The sequence below is a fragment of the Pyxicephalus adspersus genome, chromosome 5 (assembly GCF_032062135.1).
Source record: "Pyxicephalus adspersus chromosome 5, UCB_Pads_2.0, whole genome shotgun sequence".
NCBI classification, from domain to species: Eukaryota; Metazoa; Chordata; class Amphibia; order Anura; family Pyxicephalidae; genus Pyxicephalus; species Pyxicephalus adspersus.
The window spans coordinates 91420898-91445793 of NC_092862.1; the positions used below are offsets into that span (position 1 = coordinate 91420898).

General features: G+C 37.6%; 1 protein-coding gene across 5 annotated transcripts in view; it reads right to left on the reverse strand.

Moving 5' to 3' along the window:
- Window positions 1-418: 418 nt before the first annotated feature.
- GRB10 (growth factor receptor bound protein 10) overlaps window positions 419-24896 on the reverse strand; it is a 97840-nt gene continuing 73362 nt past the window's right edge. For 4 of the 5 annotated variants that reach the window (XM_072412116.1, XM_072412118.1, XM_072412117.1 and 1 more), the window contains 11 exons: window positions 22926-23041; window positions 21720-21794; window positions 21212-21349; window positions 19498-19608; window positions 18414-18512; window positions 10616-10687; window positions 8451-8567; window positions 4830-4899; window positions 4664-4751; window positions 3797-3890; window positions 419-2996 (listed from right to left, as the gene is read on the reverse strand). In XM_072412116.1, the coding sequence (XP_072268217.1) occupies window positions 2850-2996; window positions 3797-3890; window positions 4664-4751; window positions 4830-4899; window positions 8451-8567; window positions 10616-10687; window positions 18414-18512; window positions 19498-19608; window positions 21212-21349; window positions 21720-21794; window positions 22926-23041 (1127 nt within the window). In that variant the 3' untranslated portion in view covers window positions 419-2849. The remainder of the gene's footprint in view (window positions 2997-3796; window positions 3891-4663; window positions 4752-4829; window positions 4900-8450; window positions 8568-10615; window positions 10688-18413; window positions 18513-19497; window positions 19609-21211; window positions 21350-21719; window positions 21795-22925; window positions 23042-24896) is intronic. The other variant, XM_072412120.1, reaches the window with a different exon arrangement.

Below are 24896 nucleotides of genomic sequence, written 5' to 3' on the forward strand. Positions count from 1 at the left end.
AACACACTGTGCCCATGTTATATTTACAATGAATCCTACAGTGAATGCCACGTGGTGGTGGTATAACAGGTTATAAGAATAGGTGCTTTGTGGTCTTAAAATCTGATACAATATACTTAATATTCAGAAAACCAGATTTTGCACAAACCATACAAAAATTAAGGATATCCTGACAGCCGTAGGATCTCGTATATTAGCAATTCCCACCGCTTCTTCAAGTCACATTCAGACCACGTGGTAATAACGCATTACGCACCATTAAGAAGAATTTGGCTATGCACTCACTGAAAAATTTCAATAACTTCTACTAATAGAAGTTGTTCATATGTTTACAGGCACAATGTAGTGTGCAGAAATAAAAAAAAAAATAAAAAAAAATCTGTTCTAGAGCACACACAGACTAAATCAATTTGGCTGCTATATTCAAAGAAAATTTTATTTGTGCAGTTTTTAATAAGTTACCTCCATTGTGATAGTCTAATACAACAAGTTAACGATTCAAGCTTTGAATTTTAATTTTAAATATACTATGAGACAAAATAAAATTCACACACATATTAAGAAATGCTAAATTTGCCATTTCACATCTGAATAAAATGATTACAGTTCTTTGTTTGAAGCACTATATAGGCGGGTAAAACCACCCAATTGTATTGAATTCTTAAAAACGATAGAAACTTGAGAGAAAAAAAAAATTACATTTGGCAACACCAGCATATTTCACAGTACTGCCCTGGTCAATAGGTAGTAATGAGAGAGTACAAATTATTAAAGTTAAAAACTAGAAACTGTAAATTATGAATTGCTAGGCACTAGATACAAATGCAAGAGGTAACAGTCCACATATTTTTAACAGTCACAGTCAGCATATAAATCAAGTAGAGATAAGGGCTTATTAGTCAAGAAAAAGTTCTTGATTTTTAACCCAATATTTGTATCTTTAATTAATATACATACATCATGAGCAACAGTCCAAAATTCTGTCCAAATATAAAAGAAACGAGAAGGCTGACACGCTAAAGTCATCAGCAGGTATTTATGTTATTTAATTTTAGGGGTTTTTTTTACCGTGCATTTATTTGGCCATCACAGTGCAATATGTTCAGAATGTAATCAAGAAAAAAGGGCCAACACTTGAGTGACATCCTTTTCTTGAGAAAATGCATATCACTAAATTTAAAACACTCCTAAATATGAGTTTCACCAAAAGCTCCCAAGTATAGGTTATCCCTATTTTTTGTTTGTAATTTTTAGTGATTTACATGTACCAAAATCAAGTAGAAATTGTCAGTTTAAATATTTGCCCAATACACTCAACATATGGGGAGGGGGGCTTGTGAAAAAAAAAAAAGCTAGTTTATGTTTTAGTAATATATCTAATTTTGGGAGCTTTTGGAACACCTCAAAAACAAAACTTACAAGCCAACAGGTTATAAAATTTATCAATACAGAAGAGAAATATCAGGCTTAATGAGGCATTGCTTAATAAAATAGGTCTAATGTAAAAACTCAGTTGTTCCAAGTCAACATATAGTCTTTTCCTTTATAAATTACCAAGTGCATGGTTGTCATCATGGTGATCAAAATTAAGAAAGTTGCCAGTGTGCAATATGGAATTCCTTTCAAAAAAAAAAAAATACTGTACACTACAAAAGAAAAAAACCATACATAAACCAAGTTTTCCAATTTATATATGAGGAAAGTACATGGAATAAAGTAATGACAATGTGCTCTATAATCTAAAATTCAGTGTTTCTATACTGTCGTTGTGTGGTACAGATGTTTCAAAGAAACTGTTGTGGTCATTGCCAAGTAAATTTAGACTTGAGTTTGATTCTTCGGTGCTCCTTGATAATTTACTGTAAGAATAATTACACTTTATATTTTATTAACTTGTTATATTTTACAATTAAATCCCAAAATGAAATATTCAAAAGAGCATTGTTGTAATCCCCATTAGGAAGCCTGAAATGCTACAAAAAGATTAAAAAAAATGAGTTATTTTAGGTAGACCTTTTTCACAATACTTGGCATATTTTGAATGACCATCTTGCCATCTGCTGTATGATAACAAAGACTTCCTGATAAACAAGTTAAGTGACTAGACAAACTGCAGACATTTATGCATAGGTATCAATTACAGACTCAAACTCATTAGGACAGACATTTAACAGCCATTTTGCTTTTGATGAATAGAAAGAATGGGAAACCAATTTGCTTTGATTTCTGGGCAAAAAAAAAAAAAAAAATGCATGCAAGTGACAGGAACACAAGTCTTGTTGGAAAGTTCTTGATTGTTTTTTCTCTTCTCCATGATCATTTTAGGTCGTAGCATACAAGTTAACTAGCTGCTGGGCAAAATGCCACAATAGCTCCTTTTAAAAGGCTGCAATCAAAACACAAAAACAAAAACGCAGTGCAAAAATGTATTTCAATAAAAAAAAAAAGAAAAGGAAATGCACCAGTCTCAATTGTCAAGATTATTCCAGGGCAATAGTCCTTTTTTCCAGTCTTTCCTTGCTAAATTATCTTCACTTGTAACCAATCATTTGCAAGAAAATTGTTCAAGACTTTTTCTTCTTGTGAGCAGCCCAACTTAAAATTACTTTCAGCTGTTGTATTTTAATTTCTTAGTCTGCTTATCACCCCATTTAATTGTGGGATGCAAGAATATGGTGGTGCTTGGCTGATATGCAAGAAATCAGTCAATTGTGATAAACCGGCACCAGTTGAATAATCCAGAGTCAGAAGGTGCACGTTCAAATACATATTTATACTTCTCCACCCCCCTTTCCCATACACAGGCTCATGCTAGGTTTTACTGATCCAAGAAGTCTTTTTCCTGGAGGTCATAAGGCCACTATGATGCAGTGGTGCTTGAGCTTGCAAGGGAGGACTCCTTTGTTTAGCTGATAAAACTCAACAAGCTGAATTAAATCTGTGAATTTGGTATTGCCATCATCAAGACTAAAGAACAATTGACCATCATCTTCACACTGGAAACAAACAATGTAAAAATTATAATAAAAAAAAAAATGTACATGTATTCTATTTCTTTTCAAAATATCAGTATGTCAATGGCTTATTTCTTATCTTAAAACCCATAGCGGTTTATTGAAACTTATTTTCCCCTATCTCAAATTTTCCCCTATTTCAAATTTTTGCATGATTCTGGTTTGGTGAAACATGTAGGAGTTCATTTTTGCAGGAAAAGGAAAAAACCCATACAGATTGACTAAACTTTGAAATGTTTTTAAAACTAGGGTAGAGAGTGTACTAATTCACCTCCTATTAACATCTGATGTGCTGCATACCCTTAAAATATGTCCTTACAAATGAAAAGACTGAGAAAGTAGGGTATTTATGATGCAGCAGTGTATTAAACATGAATTTAGACAAGGTTATACAATGTTGAATCACATAGCAAGTGTAAAAATTACGGACTCACTGAATCCTTAGGCTAACTGCCATAGAAGGGTGCAAAAGGCTAGACATTGACTCCTACGTTTAGACGCAGAATTAGGCGTATAGGAGTTGGGAGAAAAGAAAAGAGAAAGGGGAAAAGGGAAAGGAGAAAAAAAGGAGGTCATGTTCTGACATGTTTCCCCCATAGAGGCTTCCTCGGAGGACTTTGGGACATACAACAATGAAGTTAGAAGTATATTAGGGAGTATTCAGAATCACAGGTGATAGAGGTGGTCACATAACATGTTAATTTTTCAGTAGTCCTTTACTAGAAATATCCTACATAAAATACATTAGTGAGGGAAAATATCATTTGATATCCAATACTCACAGGCAAAATCTGGAAGTGCTTTATTTTCTGGTGATGACACAGGGTAAGCACAAATGCCTTTGGATTACTCTGACTATCTCGCAGAAGAAAAAGGCTGCAAAGAAGAAATCAGGTACAATAATGGTTTTGAAGAAAAATAAGCCATATAAAAAACAATGCAGTTAAATTGTATGTATACAAAACTTCATAGGATTTGTATTCAGCTAGAATAGGACCCTGTCTAGGTTTTATTGCATTCTATACCAATTACCCTATAGATACTGCACTGCCACGAAGACAGGCAAAATGTACTGGCTACCAAAGTTTCAGTAAAAGTAGTGGTTGGTTCTGCATTGTAAGGAAGTCCGTGATTGGAATTGTTAACAAAGCCGTCCAAGATTGCCAAGGAAAGCAGCTTTGGGGACAGATGGACAAATTAAAATGTTAAGTGGGAAGACTGTGGAACTATGAGTACTACAACTAATAGTTACTTTCTATTAGATAGTAACCTAAGAAAAACAGCAATACAAATCAATTAGGGAATAGCTTTTTAAAACAGGTTATTATGTAAATGTTTGAATGTGCAAAGTCTGGACAAATTTGTTCTAAGGCAGTGGAACTAAAGCAGAGGCACTGCATACCATGGGTGGTCAATGTTTAATGAATATAATAATTCAGATTATTGCAATTGTCAGCAAACAGCACGGTTTACCTTTAGTAAACTGTGGATAAGCAAACACCCTTTAAAAACCATTTGCCTTACTACCTGCTATTCTAGGTTTTATTTATTTAATACCAAATATCAGGCAGTTAACCTGGCCTAAAAAAATTAATTTTGGAAGAGCAATTTTTTTCCAGCAGGAAAATTTGGCAATATGCTATTCTTACCCATCAACAAGCCCTTGTTGTTTAACGATTGTTTGGGACTCTTCTCTAGATATTCTACCGTGGAACCAAGGTTGTGTCCTATGAATAACTGAGAAATATTTCACTATAAAAAGCAAGACAATAAAACTATTCTTCAAAGTCTAAAAATTAAGGTTTAGTTACTCACCTGTGTTTAGTGTAGAAGAAGGATGAAGTGGGCTTTGACTTCCTAAAACATTCATCCTTGAACTGCGTTTCTACAAAAGAAAAGCCACACAATGCTAAAGTGCAAAAAAGAGCCTAAAATTGCACAGTAAAAATTGTTACACTGCAACAATGTTTTATAGGGAATGTGTAAAGATTTCAACATTTGTTAAAAAATAAATTATGTACACTGAAAAAAAAACTTAGGAGAAAGGCAATAAAGAGTAATAAACTCTGCTTTCTGTACTTTATACCATGAAGAATAGGTTAGAAGTATTATATATTCATTTTGGAGGTTGGAGCAAGTTTTGCAAATGGGAAAAGCTTTGGGCAAGCCACATATGAAATCAAGCCTCATGGAGGAAAGGAAATCAAGCCTCATGTTAATAGCAGTTTATCAAAAATGAACCTATTGATGCATATGACCCTTTTCGCATATGTTCAATGTCATTGTATGAGAACCTAGAAGCTGTGCCTTTGGTAAGGGAAAAAAACAAAGCCTGGAAGCAATAAAAGTCCTTACATTTCACACCAGCTATAAAATTAAAATATTATGCCTCAAATGTTCAAGCCATCATTCTCCTCCCAAGTTAAACTGCATTAAAATCATTTTTAATACTAAATAAAGACATCCTATGTGCCAAACAAATGGCAGAAAAGTGTTTACTTACCAATATGCTTTCCACCAGTGATGTATTTAGCTTTGTAAACATCTAAAAAAAAAGGTCTCTACTTATGCACTCCATTTCCTATATGTGCATACTTTGTGAATTGTAACTAGAGACAGAGCTTGAGAATGTGTTGATCTTCACTTTCCCAATAAGAACACAAACTTAGATCTTTAACCAATTCCAAATAACTTCACAAGTCTATACATATTTTTTAATAAGAGGACCTGGATGCATTATATGATTGGGCCGCCAAGTAGAAAATGACATCAATACTAATGTCAAGTTATGCACCTGGGGGCTAAAAAGCATGCTTCATATAATTTAGGGGAAATACATTTCGAAGGAGAAGCTAAGCTATGAGGAGAAATTTGCTGAATTTGAATTTAATCAGCAAGAGGTGTTTAAGGGGGGATATGATCATCCTATAAAAATAGTGTATATAGAGAATTTCACAATTAGTCCATTATTGACCTTTAAAGTGAATATTTGCATCTGGAAAAGATTTTTTAATCTCGGCAAAGTAAAGGGATTCTTGACAGTAAGGTCTAGGAAAAGTGGAATAGGTTACCTCAGGAAGTAGTTTTACGATTATATTGATTATATAATTGAATAGTTTTACTATTGATTGTTTAGGAAAAATATGGATGCTTTTCTAGATGACCAGAATATATTTGGGCATTAAAGTTTAAAAGGAATAACCCCAGAGACTGTTAATCCAGGGAATATCAGACTGCTTTAACAAATCAGAGACTTTTTTCCAACTGAACCATGTTTTATAAGTTTTTTCTTTTCTCTGGATCCTGGAGTTGGGCATATATAGGTTTCTATCAAGATTCTGCAGACATGAACACCCTTTTCCAAAAACCATCACTAATTCCCGCCACTACATATCTCCCCTCCTATTGTGTGTTACTTCCCCCACCTCCTAGCTTGTAAGCACCATGTTGGCCATACACAGTTCTGTTTCAGTGGGGATTTGGGGAAGTTCCTGAAGCCCCATACTTCTGCTCCTAACAAAGGTCAAAGCCTGGAAATGTGCTGTCCTGCAATGAAGTTTGTCACTCCTAGGCACATAACAGCTACTGCAACTTCAATTGTGAAAGGAACCTCATTTAGGTTAATTCTCTGAGCCTTGGTGAGCAGTAAAAACCTAAGTTCTAGCATATTTATACTAGTAAAACTTGGAGATAAGAAATACATATTTAAATTGGCATACTTTGTGGGTGTGCGGTGGTAGGACTGAAAGAACTGTCAGACATTACCAGTGGCTTTTCAGTACCAACCCCAGAAGTCCTCTCTGCTGTCATGCATAACATGACAGCTAAACATAATGAAGAAATGGATTTTATTGAGGGAAGTTGGCTATATAGTCATAAAATGTCTGCATGTTGCATGATTTGCCACCATATAATTACAATTGCCTATTTATTGCCCCCTAAATTCAATCTCCATTTGGATTCTGCATTTGTTATTCAATCTTTGTCACAACTAATTTTTTGCATGCATGCATGTTACATTGATTTCCAGTTTGCTGACTCCATATTGTAACAAATACCTGATTGTTAGGTCTTTGGCTTATGGATTTTAAAATCGCTGCTGTTTAGTGAATGATACTAATATATTTAAGTCATTGTAGGCCTATCAAAGCATACGACCATTATGCTTATGTTACAATGTTTCACCATGATGAATAGTGTAACACCATTATGCCTAAAAAAAAACTTTTTTTTTAATTAAGCTTGCAGTTTTATCCACTTTTGGCCACAACTGCTATTAAGCTTTAACTTTTTTTATTTTACCATTAATTTTATTTAAACATTTACATCGATTCTGGCATTTTATGAATGGCAGAAAAGTGTAGCATGTTGGAAAAAAAAAAGCTTTTTAGGTTTAGATCAGAATTTAAATTTGGGTTTTGTAGGGGTGCTCAAATCCTAAAGTGTATCTAAACCCTTATAGGCTTTATAAGTTCAGGTGAAGAAAAATTAAAATAAGCTAAACTAAACAGGCGTTGCCTGCTCACCCTTGTTGCCCTGCAGGGCACAGACTGTTTTTGGTAGATGACCTTTGGCCATCCTAAATGGCTGTTGAGGAATTCATTATTTCTCCACGTGTGCAGAGGAAATCAGGAATGCTGGGTATCTTGGCAGCAATGGTGCACATGTGCAATTCAACTTTTTTTGCCAGAAAACCAGAGCAATCAGGCAGGTAGGAGGGATTATTGCAGACAGTATATCACCTGTCCCACTTTTAGGAATTGCAGAAAGGAACTTAACTTTTTTTCAACTTGCAACCTTAGGGGAAACTAAAATTTAATGTTACTTTCTGTTACTCCTAAACTAATGGATAAGCCAAGGTACCTACCTACTGTAAATAATAATCACTGAAAGGACAGAATTTTGGCACTAAAAAAAAAAAAAAAGATATTGAAGTTATGCTTAGCTCTTTCTTGGCTGTTTACGCAGATGCAAGATGACATTATATAACATTTAAAACGCTGCAAACAGAACCACCTGTGCACAGAAACCCTAACCCTAAGCAGAGGGGGTGTGTGAAACCACTAGAGACTTCCAATACATAAAAAATGGTAAATCCAAAAGGTATATTCTGAATGATGTTCTTTTTTTCCCCTGACAATACAGTGAGATTTTATTCCCTGTCCAAGGTGCAGTAATACTCTAAGGCAGCAATTGTTAATGATTTCATGATAATCCCCCCCCTCTGACCGGCAATCGTGATAAAATTATAATGCATTAGTCCAATAAATTCTATTGACCAAAACCAGCAAACATATTTTAGACCAAAAAGGCTTGAAAATAATGAGGAATAAAACATGCTGAAGTCCTCAATATACTTGAGCTGTTAATTGTTGGCTTGCCCTCTTGCACTTCAAATATTAGTCTCATAGCACAATGATGCAGGGCGACATTTACCCTCCATGCGTGACCTTCTTCGACTGCAGCACTTTGTGCTTCCAAAGGATTTTCAATAACCCTCCCTGTCTGCCCAGAGAAATCCATGGCAACTAAGCAATTTTCTGACACACTTCTCTGAAATGGAAACAAAAAAAAAAAATCTTTGGTTATACAGACTAGCTTTTGAGTATATAACTTACTAATTGCATTTATAAATATTATTCAAGATTTTGCCATTTGAAAAGGTAATTTGATTTTTTTTAATAACCAGTTTTATTGTGCAAGCACTTGTGTGCTTTAATAAAAAAAACAAGAAAATCAAATTGATCTGTGTAGTTCGTGTACATCATGCTGGTCACAAAAAATATTTCTACCACATTCTCTGCTTTAAACCCCATGTTTTCTCTTACAGTAGATGTAACAAAAAATAAATACTAAATATATAGTCTAAAGCTCCAAGTGCAATTAGGGGTCATGAATGGCTTAAGCTGCGTACACACTTCCAATTTTTATCGTTGGAAATGAACGACGAACGAACGACGAACGATCGATTGGTCAAAAATCGTTCGTAAAAAAAGTAACCAACGACGCCGACGAACGAGAATAGTCGCTGGAAATGAACGACCGGACCGGCGGATCGGATTGGACGACGATCGTTTACCATCTATCGTGTGTACGGTCGTTCATTGATCGTCCATGGTCTGAGCATGCGTGATGAACGAACGTTCGTTCACTTCCTGTCGTGCACGTCACTTCCTGTATCGCTCAAACGATCGCATCTATTGTGTGTACAATATCTGCGAACGATCGTGTCGTTATCTGCATGTACAGGATCGGTGCATTACGATCGTTCGCCGATATCGTGCAGGATCGTTCGTCGTTCGTTTACCAACGATAATTATTGGAAGTGTGTACGTAGCTTTACTTAGGCTGGGTCCACACGGACAGTTTTAAAAACGTAAATGTTTCTAGATGTGTTTATGCACTTTTATTTATTTTACTTTTAAGCCTGCCTTTTAAAACCCTGGAAAAGGTCTATGCCACGTTTTCCCACATTTACGTTTCAAGCACTTATAAACGTGAGAAAAACGTCAAAAACGCTCCCATTGAAATCAACTGACACATTTACCCTCGTTATTCCCATGTTTTAATTTTTTTACACGTTGCAAGGAGTGTTATAGATCATGGTCAAAACATGCCTCAAGAAAACATCCTGGTGTAGATTAGCCCATTGGAATTTCAAACATGGGCTTTTAAAGCCTTACGTTAACTGCTGGGGAAAACATTCATGTAGACTAAGCCTAATGAAATGAGGGGTGTGGGAATAAAAACTGAACATTTAAATTTTTGATCAGCTTTTGTTAGAAATACAACTTTGTTTTTTTAACTAACATACCTTCAAATAATTTGCAGCATGAAAGCCTCAATGAAAACCAGACCCTCAACACCGATATGCAAAAACTTCTACTAAAGCACAGTTGTAGGTTCTCCCCAATAAAGAGGACCAACTGGAGACCTATTGGAGAATGTTAATACTGAAAAATATGTTTTGTATTTGGTACGATAAAGGCTTTTTGTATTTTTTTTTTTTATAGTAGGAGACAGCGGCTTTTTAAAGCAATGTCTATTTGGGGTTTTGGCATTACTGAGCCACAAAGTCAGAAAATGAAACACAGTAATATAACCTGAGAACCAAATTTCATGCAATGCATATACTTACTTCTAAATGTACCCCTAGTTAGGGGGAACGTGTTTTGTGCTATGTGCCAGTAAAGTTAATTAATATTACAACATAAAATATTCCTGGGTATTTAACAAGTGTTCAGTTTAATTCTCAGTCATATAAAGCCACAGTTTCTGACCATATACCAGTATTATGTGCCACAAATCCTTCAAATATGTGATGTCCCTGTAATTAGAGAGAATCATTTTAGTGATAATGTTTAAGAAGAATAGATGTTACATTTTGTGAAATATTTGTGTCCCCATCAAAACCAAATGTTTGCCTTGGACAATATTTTAATCCTGGGCACAAGGGGTGAAATAAGCCTCTGAAGGAAGAGGAAATTTCGGTTTGAAAAATACCAGGTAGTAACCATGTAATAAACCCTAGAAAAGGATATTGCTCCAAATATAGGAGACATTTATATCTAAAATAATTTATTAAAACTGTAGAAACCTACAGGTGCTGAGAAGCTTGCTTGCAGACTTTTCTGTTGAGGAATTCTGTAGTTCTGGTAGAGCAACACACCATACTATAAAAAGGAGAAAGCAAATTTAGTCTTACAGGAAAAAAAGAACAAGCCACATGTTACACACCTGCAGTGATACTATAAGCCCAACACATCCTGTAAAGGCTGAATTTACTTTTACCAACCTTGTATGTAGTTTAATTGTCTTTATTCTATCCACTAGGTAATATTGCTTGTGTCCCTTTAATTTGAAGATTATTGGCTCAAACTTGGCTGGTGAAACAAGTGGCTTTTTAATCAAGTGGAGTTAGAAAAAACAGAAGTTTAAAGATTTAACTTCTTTTGTTTTCAAAGTAAGCAAACTTTTATAACTTTTGTAAACAAACATTGTAACTGAAAAGATGAGTGGTAGCAAGGTGGAAAGTTTGGTTCAGTTCACAGTCTGCCATATGTATGCACAAATAGAGCAACAGCTCCCAGGTGAATACTGCTGTGACAGATATGAGCAAGCGGCCTTTCTGGTATATCACATCGGAGAGTTGGAAAAGCACATTGCAACATTGAGATCAGCCATCACCTTGAGAGGGGTCTCCTGCTCACAGAGCAGGAAGTTAATGGCTTAGATGTTGAGGGTGAAGAGGTTAACCAGGATGAGCATGTAAGGAGTTAGGTTACTATAATTAGAGAGAATGGTAGGGGCTCCCAGAAAAGGAAGGTCAGACCTGTGTTTGAGTACCCCAACATGTTTGCAAAGTTATGTGAATATCTGCAGGTGGCAGAGCCAGTGGTGGCAACTCTGGATGTTACTGGTCCTCCTAACAGCTGGGAGAGCAGCCCATCTAGTAGTGGTGCAGAGGGAAACCCAGGAAGGAAAAAAGACAATTGGCAGTCATTGGGGAATCTATGATCAAGAGGACAGATAGAATAGTGTCGCCCCGATCCCTTCAACCAAATGGTTTGCCGTCTCACTGGTGCCAGGGTTCGGCATGTGGTGGACCGAGTGGACAAATTACTAGGAGGGGCTGGACAGGACCCACCGGTCTTGGTCCATGTTGGAACCAATGACAAGATAGATGGAAGACCCTTAAAAAGCAGTATAAAGAACTAGGTTTCAAGGTGAAGGAAAGGACCTCCAAGGTTATATTCTCTGGAATATTGCCTGTGCCATGAATGGAATATTGCCTGTGCCAACACAGGAAAAGCAGAGGGAGCTTAGATAGCTAAACACATGGCTCAAGTCCTAGTGCAAAAGGGAAGGGTTTGGGTTCATAGAGCACTGGGCTGACTTTTCATTGGGGTACAAAACTGTATGCCAGAGATGTTTTGCACCTAAATGAAAGGGGGTCTGCTGTGCTAGGGGAAAGATTTAGGGGAATGGTGGAGGGATATTTAAACTAGGACAGAGGGGTATGGGACAGTTAAATAAGGTGGCAGAAAGGTTAGTCAGGGATCAGACACTAGTGGAGGGTGGATTGGGGATAGTTGGGGGGAGGGTTATAGACAAATGTATGGAGCTTCCCACATTACAAACATTGGATTGTGCAGTACTGAAAAACAAAAGAAGGATTTGACAAACAATGATGGTAAAGGCAGCAATGGTTTAAAGAGCCTGTTCACCAATGCTAGAAGTCTAGCAAACAAAATAGGGGAGTTGGAAGCCTTAATGAGTAAGGAGAATTACGACTTAGTTGGTATTGCTGAATCCTGGCTTTGTTCTTTGCACGACTGGGTATACTCTCTTTCGTAAAACGAAGTCAAACAAAAGGGTGGTGGTGTCTGTATGTGAGAAATGATCTTCTCTGAATGTGAAAAAAAATAGCAAATGGAACAAACGATGAGGTTGAGGCATTATGGGTGGAGTTGAATAACGCCGTTATTGGAGTCTGCTATAGGGCTCCCAGTGCTAAGGAAGAAATAGAAAATCAACTACTAGGCACAGATAGAAAATCAGCAAAAAGATTTCAACTACCCGGACACTGACTGGAGTAATGGCACTACAGGAACAGCAAAAGGGAGGAAATTTGTGAATTTAATACAAGATAATTTTTATGGTACAGTTTATGGAAGCCCCAACTAGAAATGATACTCTGCTGGACATAGTAATTTCTAACAATGCAGAGCCTATAACAAATGTGCATGTAAAAGAGAATCTGGGTAGCAGTGACCATATTATGATTTCATTTAATGCAAGCTGTAAACAGGAAGCAAAAAACAGGAAACATTTAATTTTAAGTGCAAATTTTTCATTATTAAGGGCGTCTCTCTTTGACTTGGACTGGCAGACAATATTGTCCTCAAAGAACACAGAACAGAAACGGGAATCTTTCAAGTCTGTTCTACAAAAGCATACTGAAAAATATATTCCAATGGGTAATAAGTTTTAAGAGGCTAAAATTAAAACCTATGTGGTTCACAGCTGATCTTAAAGCCATAAGGAACACAAAAAGTGCATTCCAAAAATAAAAAAAAAATGAAGGATCACCTTCATTGTTTGAAAACTATAAAGAATATAACAAAAGATGTAAAGAGATAAAATGTGCAAAACTTCAAATCGAGAAACAGATTGCGAAGGAAAGTAAGGCAGACCCCCAAATTTTTGTAATATAGAATAGCAAAAAAATCAGATCTGAGAATGTAGGCGCCTTAAAGGTTGTCGCTGGGCTGGTAACTGGGGATAAAGAAAAGGCAGATTTACTAAACACACTTTTTTATCTCTGTACACAAAAAGGAAAGTGACAGAGCTCAAGTCCAAAATTCATAATAGCGATGTCACTGCCTTAAATGAGTCACAATGGCTCCGAATTGATATGATTGAGAAACAGCTGGGAAAAATTAAGGTTGACAAAGCACCAGGGCCTGATGGATTACATCCACATGTCCTCAAAGTGCTAATCTCGAATATTGTAAAGCCAATATTTCTATTATAGAGACTCATTGTGCCAATGTAGTTTCTATTTTCAAAAAGGTAGCAAAAACATTACCAGGTAACTACAGACCAGTTTGTTTAATGTCCATAGTTGGAAAGGTCTTGGAGAGTTTGATAAAGAACCACAGAGGAGTTTCTGCTAGAAAATAATATAAGTGATAGTCAGCATGGCCTCAAGAAAGACCGAAGTTGTCAAACAAATTTACTCTTTTTTTTGAGAAAGTTAAGTAAACAGGTAGACAGTGAAGTAGCAGTTGACAGTGTACTTGGACTTTGCTAAACCATTTGACACTGTACCCCACAGAAGGTTAATATGCAAGTTAGGGTCAATAGGTTTAGAAAAGTCAATCTGTAAACGGACAGAAAACAAACTTAAAGACTGCATGCAGAGTGTTGTAATTAATGATTCATACTCTGAATGGGCTAAGGTTATTAGTGGTGTACCCCAGGGTCCAGTGTTGGGACCTTTACTGTTCAACATCTTCATAAATGATATAGCGTTTGGAATTAAAAGTACCATTTCTGTGTTTGCAGATGACACCAAAGTATGTAATGGAATTAAGTCCATACAGGATGTCTAATCTACAAGCAGACCTGGATGTATCGTTTGATTGGGCAGCCAAGTAGCAAATTACATTTAATATAGATAAATGTAAAGTTATGCACTTGGGGGCCAACAACGTGCAAGCTTCATACTGTTTAGGGGGAATACACATTTGTGGGAGTCAGAAATGGAAACGGACCTGGGGGTTCTGGTAGATGATAGACGTAAATAACAGCATGCAATGCCAAGCTGCAATATCTAAAGCTAGCACTTTAGTACAAAGTACTTTCTTGTATTAAAAGTGGAATAGACTGCAGAGATGGAGACATAATCCTACCCCTGTACAAAGCATTGGTGAAACCACATCTGGAATATGCAGTCCAGTTTTGGGCACCACTTCACAAAAAGGACATTGTGGAATTGGAGAGAGTGCAAAGAAGTGCAACTAAACTAGTAAAAGGAATGGAGGAGCTCAGCTATGAGAGATTAGCTGAACTGAATCTATTCTCCCTTAGGAGATGTTTAGGAGGGTATATGATCACCCTGTATAAATATATAAATGGTCCATATAGAAAACCATCTTCCCCGTTATTCACTTTGAGATCATTACAAAGAACAAGAGGGCACTCTTTGCGTCTGGAAGAAAAGTTTAAGCTTCGGATAAGGAAGGGATTCTTCACTGTAAGGTCTGTGAATATGTGGAATCTGCTCCCTCAGGAAGTTGTTTCAGCATTTACTATAGATTGGTTTAGGAAAAGGCTGGATGTTTTTCTAGAAGCACAGAATATAGCTGGGTATTAAGGCTTTAAAGTAAAAAACAGTGAGGGTTGATGCAAGGAACATCTGATTGCATCATGGAATCAGGAAGGAATTTTTTTCCCCTGTTGAAGCAAATTGTACCAGGGTTTTTTTGCCTTCTTTTGGATCAACTATGTCTTTTTTATATCTGGTTTTATATCTGGGATATGTTTATTTCCCTAGTGGTTGAACTTGATGGACTTATGTCTTTTTCAACCTAACCCATATGTAACCATATCATGTCAGTTGTAATTGTCAAATGGTTGTTTTTGCATATACAAACTACTCTAGATTAGAGAATTAGAATTAGAAATGAACAGAAAACGTACACAAAGGCTCAACAGGAAAACAAGAGATTAGAATAGGTTAAATTGCATAGCTATAGATTTTTGTGAGTGGAGGGGAAAGCAGAGGTATATAGGTAGATATATAGATATAGCTACTCTTACTTCAATGGGAAAATTTTTAATTACACAGCTCAACAAAAAAATTCTCTTGCTCACTTGCCAAGGATTTTTCAATATCTTTAGTGTATTTCCTTCCTACTTGGACAGCAAGGTGGATACACAAAGTACCAATGTTTCTTCTGCTTGTGGGATAGTAGAGCAGAATCACTGGAAAAAAGTGACATGGCCTCCAAGGGAAAACATGAAAAAAAGGTGCAGCGTACATCATTAACGAGCCAATGGTTGACAAAATCATATTCCTTCCGCTACACATACAGTTGGAATTAATGAAGCAATTTGTTAGAGCTTTGAATAAGGATAGTGATTGCTTCAATTACAATTGTAGATTCTTCCCCGGATTGAGTACTGAAAAATTAAAGCAGGAATCTTTGATAGACCCCAGATTCGGAAACTGATAAATGATTCAAATTTCACAAGTTACATGACTGATACTGAAGCTTCTGCATGGGGCAAGAATTTCTTAGGTAACCATAAAATACAAAATTATGAAGAACTCGTACAAAACCTGCTCTTAAACTTTAAAAATTTTGGTGCTACTATGAGCATAAGAAGGTACATATCTATCTCCATAGCCAGTTGCAAAAATTTCCAGAAAACCCTGGCGATTTCAGTGAGAAACAAGGGGAGAGGTTTCATCAAGATATAAAGGTGATGGAAGAAAGGTATCAGGGCAGATGGGAGAGACACATGATAGACTACTGCTGGAGGCTTTACCATGATTGTCCTAATCAACAGCATAAAAGGAAACCATACAGTTTAATGACTTTTGTGATTAGTTCTGTAAATATACTTACTATAGAATATATAAATATATATATACACATATATACACACATACACATATACATATATATATATACACACACATAGTTCTCCCCAGAGGGTTTTAGCCGGTTGCTCCGCCCGGCTGATTTAAATACCCCGCCCAGCTCTCGGCAGCTCTCATCCTCGGATCTCAGTGAAGCTGCTCTGTGTCCTCCTGTGCAGCTTTCATGTGAAGGAGACATAGGCAGCCCCGCCCCCATCTCATAGCACAAGCTCAGATTTCGGCCTTTGAAATGTATCCACTGCTAGCTGCCTGTGAATTCTGCATCCTCACAGCTCTGTGTACAAACCTCTATATCCCCTAAACTGTATGTCACAATGACCTGTAATTTTCAGGGTGCACAAGGGACCATCATAGATACTGGTTACTACAATTTCAGCCCCCAGCTTTAAAGAATTTCAAGATATGGGGGTCACAAATGTAAAAAGGTATGAAAATTAAACTTTGGGGTTGCTGTTTCTGAGGAAAGTGCAACTAGGAGTCCTAAATTGAAAGTGCAAATTGGGGACCCCGGGGGCCACTAACATAGCAAGGAGCATTGGGATGGGGCCCCTAAATATATACCAACCTGTCACAAATCTATAGCTATGAAACTACTGTCTGCTTCTCTTCTTTGTATACCAATTTCTCTGAGAGTGGGGGAACAAAACTGAAAATATAGGTTCAAGTGTCGGGCACATTCTCTCCCTACAATCTCATTACTACAGCATCATTAGAATATAAAACACTCTGCCCATCAAATTAGGCCTCCCTGCCCTGTTACACATTCCTGTCTACTTATCTAACATTCTGAACTTCAAATTCCCTGGAATCGGGAGGTGTAAGAAACCAAAAGTATAGGTACAAGTGGGGAACATCTGTGACTAACATCCCCTAAAACTTCATCACTATGGCATCATTATAAAATGAATTCTGCCCACTAAATGTTATTGAGGTTAAGGTACTGTAAGGGTACAGTCATGTGTAACAAGGGAGTGCATTGTGATGGACATTTTTTTTTTTTTATATTGTAATGATGCCATGGTGGTGTCTCCCACTTCCACCTATATTTTTGTTTCCCTGCACCTCTTATTTCTGGAGAAATTGGGGTTTGAGGTAGGATGAAGACAGATATGTGTAACACAGCATTCAGCACATTTTGCTAGGTAGAGATTTATGTTCTCATAATGCCATAGCAATTACATTTTAGAAAGGTTTAGCCACAAGTGTCCCCCACTTGCACCTACAGTTTCAGTTTCCTATGCCTCCACGTGTACCTTAAAAATTTCAAGTTAATACAAGCAACGGTTTAGTAGATCCGAAGGCTTGAACACAGCGAGTTGTTAGGCTGCAGAATATGACAAGCAGCTTTTACACTCACATAGCTATCACACTGCGCTGCCGATTACATTACACACTGCAGATAAATGTCACAAACTGTTTTTATATAGAATATGGACAGTGATGAGAGGGGGCCACTGTCTGTCTTGTCCCCATCTGATATCACATGCATGATGCTATTAAAACATCGCCACATTTTTAACATTATATTAAAGAGTGACTTTCTGTTATATAATGGAAAAACGTGCGTTTTATGTTTTTTTTTTTTGTTTTTACATTTTTGTGGAGAGGACCTCTCCCCTTCAGTCTTCACGTCCATTTTGGTAAAGACCGAAGTTGAAATCCGCAGCCTCCTGGGATATTTGTGTCGCATATCCCAAAAGGCATTGCACTGCTCCTTGTGTGCATGCATCTTCAGAGGATTTCTTATAATGTAAAAAAAAAGTGTTCAATCCAATGCATGCGCAGTGCAAGGCAGCATTGGACGTACAAGTGAGCTTTGGAGAGAAGGTGGAAGCTGAGCCAGCATGGGCCTGCTGGGCTAATTTTGTAAAAGAATCAAGTGAAAAAAAAATATATATATATATATATATATATATATATATTGAATATAGAACCTATTGACATTAAGTATTTCAGAAGTTTAATTTTGTATACATAGGCATATCTAGTTTAATTTTGCCTATTTTCATGTATGTTTTATGAGGTTATTATTGAGGTCATTATTTCAAAAACTAGAGCCAATCTAGCAAAACCAATACCATATTTAGAATATGTGCATCAAACATAACCTAAAATGACTAATCTGTTTGGAAAAAAAAATGTTGGTGACCAGTGTTATTGATTAATATAGGATAGATATGAAAACTATTACCTGCTTATTCATGCGGTTTTTCAGGAAAACTTACCTTCAAAAGTCTGAAAGCAGTCATCCAACATGTCCTACTTTGTTCATCTTCTGCACACAGAAATCGCAAGTCTTTAATATCAGTTCGGACTCTGTTGGGCTACATGACAAACTGTCAAATCACTATATGAACAAAATTATTTGTACAGTCACATGCCTCTTTTCCTGCATATCCCTATACACCTCAAAGACATTTTCTTCTTGTCACCTTTACATAGACTTGTAATAGGCATCAACTCCAATCTTACCTATATGCTTTCTACCAACTAATCTTTAAGGCAATTGACAATTTTAAATAGGTGGCACCAAGACCCCAATTGTAAATTTTTACTGACATTGGGCATGCATTAGACGATTGTGTGAAATCTCTACACTACTTTTGGAAAGTTCAAAAGCAGAAGATTAAAATCCACACAGCTAAAATATCAAAACCACACGCTTAATACTGAGTAGGTCTCCATTTGGCTACCAAACCTACTCTGAACAGTCAATGCATTGACTCCACAAGACCTCTGAAGGCATCTTACAGTATATGGCACCACATTGCTAGAAGATCTATGAGGGCACACTGCCTCCCTCCCCTTCCCCCCCCCCCCCCCCTATCAAGTTAAATGCCAAATAACTGGTCCTTAACAGGATTTAAAAAAAAAAAAATGAGGTGCCCTATAAGCACGTCTAGCGGTGAAGTCCATATGAGCACAGTCTGGTTCCCCTCATACATTACGGAGCCCTGGACATTCATGACTTCACTATTACTTGTCTCTTTAGGCCAGGGGTTCTAAACCCACGGCCATTTGACAGGTGGGCTGTGGCCGGGCATGTTCTGGCATCATGACCTCACTCGGGGGGGTTCCTTTGAATGCCATACATTCCCAGTAAGGAGTTTGCACATTCAGTAGTCCATGAGCTCCAAATGGTTGGGGACCACTGCTTTAGGCTATTTTGGTGGGTTTTAGACCCTGCATACCTGACGTTTTTGGGATTCTTTAACATAGAATCCCCCAAAAAAGTACACTGTAAATTGAAATTGAGGTCTCAAAAATTTCTAGTCTAAAGCATTTAAGTTTTGGACAAACATGTTTTACCTTGATACAAAATCCAAAATCTGTTGGTGAGTTATACAGCTTCTTACAGGATATCGTTGAATAAATATTGCTATCTTCTAAGTCTGATATTCCCTGTAAGTGTCTTGGTTCCTGTAAGAAATAGAGTCTACTGAAACAAGATATTACAATGCTTGGACATTTTTAAGAAATAATGTTTTTGTTCACTAGTAACACCACAGAAGAAAACTACACAATCTGTTTTTATCATAAGGACCGTGATTGTCAAGAGTTCCTCCAGGAAGGTTCCTTGAGCAATTAGCAATTTCTGCTTCTCAGGTCAGTTTATGTGACACCAATGACCATTCTTGCCATCTGTAGGGGTGACATTGTTCCCACTGACTAGAACAATTACCCACTGTGCAGAGTATTCGTCATTACTGAAGGGGTTACCCAAGACCTTAAAGTTATTTCAAGGGTTCCCCTGTGATAGAACGGTCAAGAAAGGTTGCATGCAGAACATCTCCGGATGCATATCTGTGAGAACTAAACTTACCATGTCACTGCCTAACCTCAATCAGAACTGCATTTCTTGGAATATATTAGACAAACTAAGAGGGTCAAATTTTATTTTTTTACAGCAGTATTGAGGCAAACAATCTGAATTGGGTTTAATTTTGTTTATAAAGTTCCAATAACTTTTCTGAGTTTGAACTTTAAAAGACCTAAAAGTCAAAGTGACTTACTTACATGTTGCAATGTAGCATCAAGTATGGAAAAGCACAAGTAGGTGTCAGAAGGACACCCAACAATGGATGCAGTCAAGCATTGTGAAGCAAAATACACAGCTGCTTTTCTCAAACATTAGTGAAAACAGTGTTTAGAAGGTAGGGTGCTTAAGATTTGATTTGCCTAAAAAATGTTGATAGACTGCATCATTTACATTCGATTTGATTACCAGAACCTAAAATATCCTGAAGCAGAGCTGTGCCTAATGAAGCTGTGAGTGAAAAAAGTTTTTACCAATACCACAAATCTTTACTAAGTAGTTAGTTTTTGTAGAACATTTAAAACACTTGGTGAAATTATTTTGTTGGTCTGCCTTTTCTTTCCTGTCTCCAGCACTAGCCTCCTTTTTGTTGCACTGGATCCAACTGACATGCAGTTTAAGAGGGCCAGCCAATAAATACATTTTCTGCACTGAACTGTTTACCCTGAGATGAATTTTTTGGCAAGTGAAATACCTTTGACAGTCATTCTTCAAAGCTGTTGCAGCTGTTGAACGGACGTTTGAATCCTATTGTGGCAACCACTTCTGAACTCTTCTTCCATAAGACTAGTTCTACTTAAATAAACCAGGGTCTTACATGCTACATATAAACTGTTCCAAAGAAACCATGGTACCTATGAATATATAAACCTAGGACACAATGCAGATGTCACTGCCAACTTTCAAAACCATGATCAACAGAGATGCCTGAGTAACCATCTATGCAGTGTGTGGCCAAGTAGGTGCAGCTCTTCTAAACCCAAGTTCACAGGGACCGTTTCAGGTGGCCACAGGGTTTTACAATAAAGTAGAAATCTTTTCCAATCAGGCTGTCTGATAAATCCCCTTTAACTTGAATAAAGCTGCATTACTAGTAAAAGAAACTGCAACCACTTCCGAGTGGTTACGCATAAACTAGGATGAAGAGGGTTTTAGGTTAGATAAGCTATATGGGCTGGGAGAATTTGTGTTTTTTGAAAGTTATACCTTTGAGGTTCCTTTAGTGGAGCAATAAAGTCCAGATCTTCTTAAGCAAGTGAACAGTTTCTTCCATGACTTTTTTCCTTGGTCTTTAACATACAAGAAGCCTTGTATTTCTGGACAACTGCTGGTATTCAAGAAATTCTGTGCAAAATAAATAAAATAATGAGAGCGGGTGTTATGTTGACCCAGACAAAACCTAGTCTTTTCAATTTTAGTATCTGTTATAAAAAGTAAGGACACCCAATATAGAACATGACTTAAATTTGGGGAGGAACCAAATTTACAAATGTATCACAAGCATAAAACTACAATCCAATTTATCCCAGGATATACACTGGCCAGACCAAAAAAATACAAACAAAATTGCAAACTAAAAAATATTGGCTCAGTTATTGTTCATACCGATAGTAATGATAATAATGGTGATGTTAAAAATGTTCTGAGTAAGGAGAGGAAGAAGTAAATGTTTAATGTATATGTGGTGATAATCTTGAGTAATGATAACTATTACCTGCAAGTAATCAGACTGAGGAATGCTACCATTTGATTGTTGACACCAAGCAACCATCTGTTCTGGAAAGAAATTCTGGAAAGAAAAAAAAAATGGACACATTATAATGATTCACAGAACAGGACTTAAAAACCTACAAATGGATATTCTTTAAAGAAAACCAAAAATAAAATGAAGCACAAACGGACATACTGATTAGGAACGTTCCAAAAAAACTATCCTCCTTATTTATGGTTATTCTTGATAGACTAATGTCTTTTCAACCTAACCTACTGTGTAATTTTACTATCGTTTAAAAGAAGCATTCCTTAATGATAGGGGATAAGTTAATCTTGTAAGGTATAATAGGATAAAAAAGGTTTACAGATAAGCCCCATTTACCATGAAATATGAAAGAAATATCACTTCAAAATATTAATGATGCAAAACCTGTAAATGGTCATCAGAATGTCAGCTTCAAGCCCAATCACCTGTCAATGGATTTTGATAGAAGTCAAAATAACCGATCAATACAGGCCCTGGAACTCATCAGAACAGCACACAAGGTAATTTGATTTCACAGCATACCTCCAAAACATTTTATTGATAAACTTACTAAGGGAAATATTGTTTTTTTTGTTTTTAACAGAAGGATATAAACCTTGTCCAAACAAGGTAAAATGCATGCTTTGTTCTGCAAAAATGTCTGAACATCATGGTAAAGGCAGGCCTTTGTTACCTCAAAGCTAGACACCTAAGAGCTGGTGATATCATGACTAGCAGGGAAATATCTAGGAAGCAGTAGGAAAGGTGCAGATCAACAGAACGGTTAGAGAAGGTGCAAGAAGATCATTACACTGCAGGTATTCACGCACTGAGCAGCAGAGCAACATGACCAAATTTATGGGAAACCTAGTAATACTTATTAGGACTATACAATTCTATACAGAATATCTAAAATATTACTAAAGACTGCACACTTAAATGCACCATTTCTTTAGAGCACATTACTGAAAATAAGGTGCTAGTAAAAAAATGTTCCATACAGATAAAAGATGTACATCAATTACATTGCCATTCATATTTGTTAGTTACAATGAACTGTTAATTCTCACAGAGCAACAGGCAGGTGATTTTCTGTCAGCCTCAAAGAGGCTATCTGAACCATGGGGTCCAGAACTACACAATTATATATACATACACACCAAGGTTTTTTTACCCACTTACCACAGGATTTTTGAAAAATTCATATTTTGCATAATTTTTCCTGAACAGAAATTTGCTTTCACTTGACATAAAGGATTGGACTTGTACTACAAGTTCATGGTCTTCAAGGCATCTCTCTAGGATAAAACAGACATGACAATTAAGATAATTTGAACCATTTAGTTTGTTAAACTTCAAACAAAATTTATTAAAAAAAAAAGCTGCTGAGGGGGCGTGGCCGGCCGATGGCGGAGTGAGCAGCACATCCGCTCAGCTCCGTGTACCACCGGGGAACAATTGCTCATATCAGCGCAACAGCGCATATAATCCTTTCCTGATGGGCCCCAAAGTGAAGGGGGGACAGAGGAGCCGCACCGGAGGCGACCCGCTGGCACCCAGAAGCATCCCCAGCCTGTTTTCCACAGGCCCTAAAGCCGCGAGCGACCAGGCCGCAAAGCCGCGGCCTCAATTAGAGAAGAGGCCGGATCGCGGACGGATGCGGCCCGGAGCAACCCTGCCACCAGTTTCCTCTTCAGACAGGGCACAGAGGACTGTTCTAACTATGGAGACACCACCATCTGGCCAGGTAACTGAATCCCCTGACCATCCACAATCCCCATTTAGCGCCCCATCCTCCATGGGAGATTCTCCTAGGGCCTCATTTTTACAGGGGGCAGAGGAAGACACATGGGACTGGAAGGCCCATCTTAGGGCACTCCCAACGCGCTCAGATTTGGACCATAGTATCGGGAGGCTTGAGGCAAGTTGCAAAGCGGAATTCCTACATATCCAGCAGACCTTACAGCAGGTTTCCAGTACTACCAACACTCTTCAGAACACATGTGCGGAACTTTCTTCTCAACTATTGTCTCACGAGGCTGTCCTGGAACGTCAGGCTGCCCAAATTCAGATGCTGTACTTAATGCAAGATGACGCGGAGAATCGCAACAGACGCAATAATATTCGTATACGCGGGTTGCTGGAAACAGTACCTAATTCTGAGTTGTACAATGCTGCTTATACTATCTTTGCTCAGATACTGGCGATCCCCCCAGAAGTAGACATCGAAATCGATAGAGTGCATAGGACTCTGGGCCCAAAGGGAAAGGATCCCCAACGCCCCAGGGATGTGATATGCCGGGTCCATTTTTACAGAACCAAGGAGGACATTATGAGGAAAGCCAGAAGTACTAATGCAATTGAATATGCTGGGGCCCAAATACAACTGATGCCAGACCTGTCCAAACACACCTTGGATCTTCGGAGGGCTGTCCGGCCCTTATTAGATGTGCTTCGTGAACGGAATATCCCTTATCGCTGGGGGTACCCATTCCACCTCATCGCTAGATCAGGCGGCAAGAATTACATCTTCAGAGGACCCGATGATCTACCACGCTTCTTGAGAAATTTACAGCTCCCTGATGTGCGGCTCCTGGCATGGCCTGATGTTCCCTTGTCCTTCCCCTCTGGTCCCTCCAACCGCCCGGATCGCCGGCCAACCGCACCCTCTACTTCTTCACCTGGACGGCAGCAAAGCACTGGCCCGGAAACGGATTCATCTACCCTTATGTCAACGCTCTCAAATCCTTGATTGCCCTCCTTATTTTGTCTTCATTCTAGAGACATACCCCACTGCTCATCTAAGATGTTTTGGGCCAAGCGCTGAAGGAAGATTTTTTTCTCTTATAATATGACTCAATCGTTTGGACAGTTGTTCTATGATGCGGACACATGTGTATTCTATTTTATTGGCGGTTGTTCATATTTTCTAGTATATTCATCTCGGGAACACACACGGGCGGATCGGCCCGTTGGTAATGTATGGAATTATATATTTTTCTTTCTCGGTTCCCCTACAATAGAATCTTGTTTTGGTAATTGGCAGGATACTTTTTCTCCTAGGCCTTGTGTGGACTGCCTTTTATTTATCTCTTAGATGGTAGTATTATGTTGAAATTGTTGCTGCTTATTATGCTCTTTATTTATACAAGA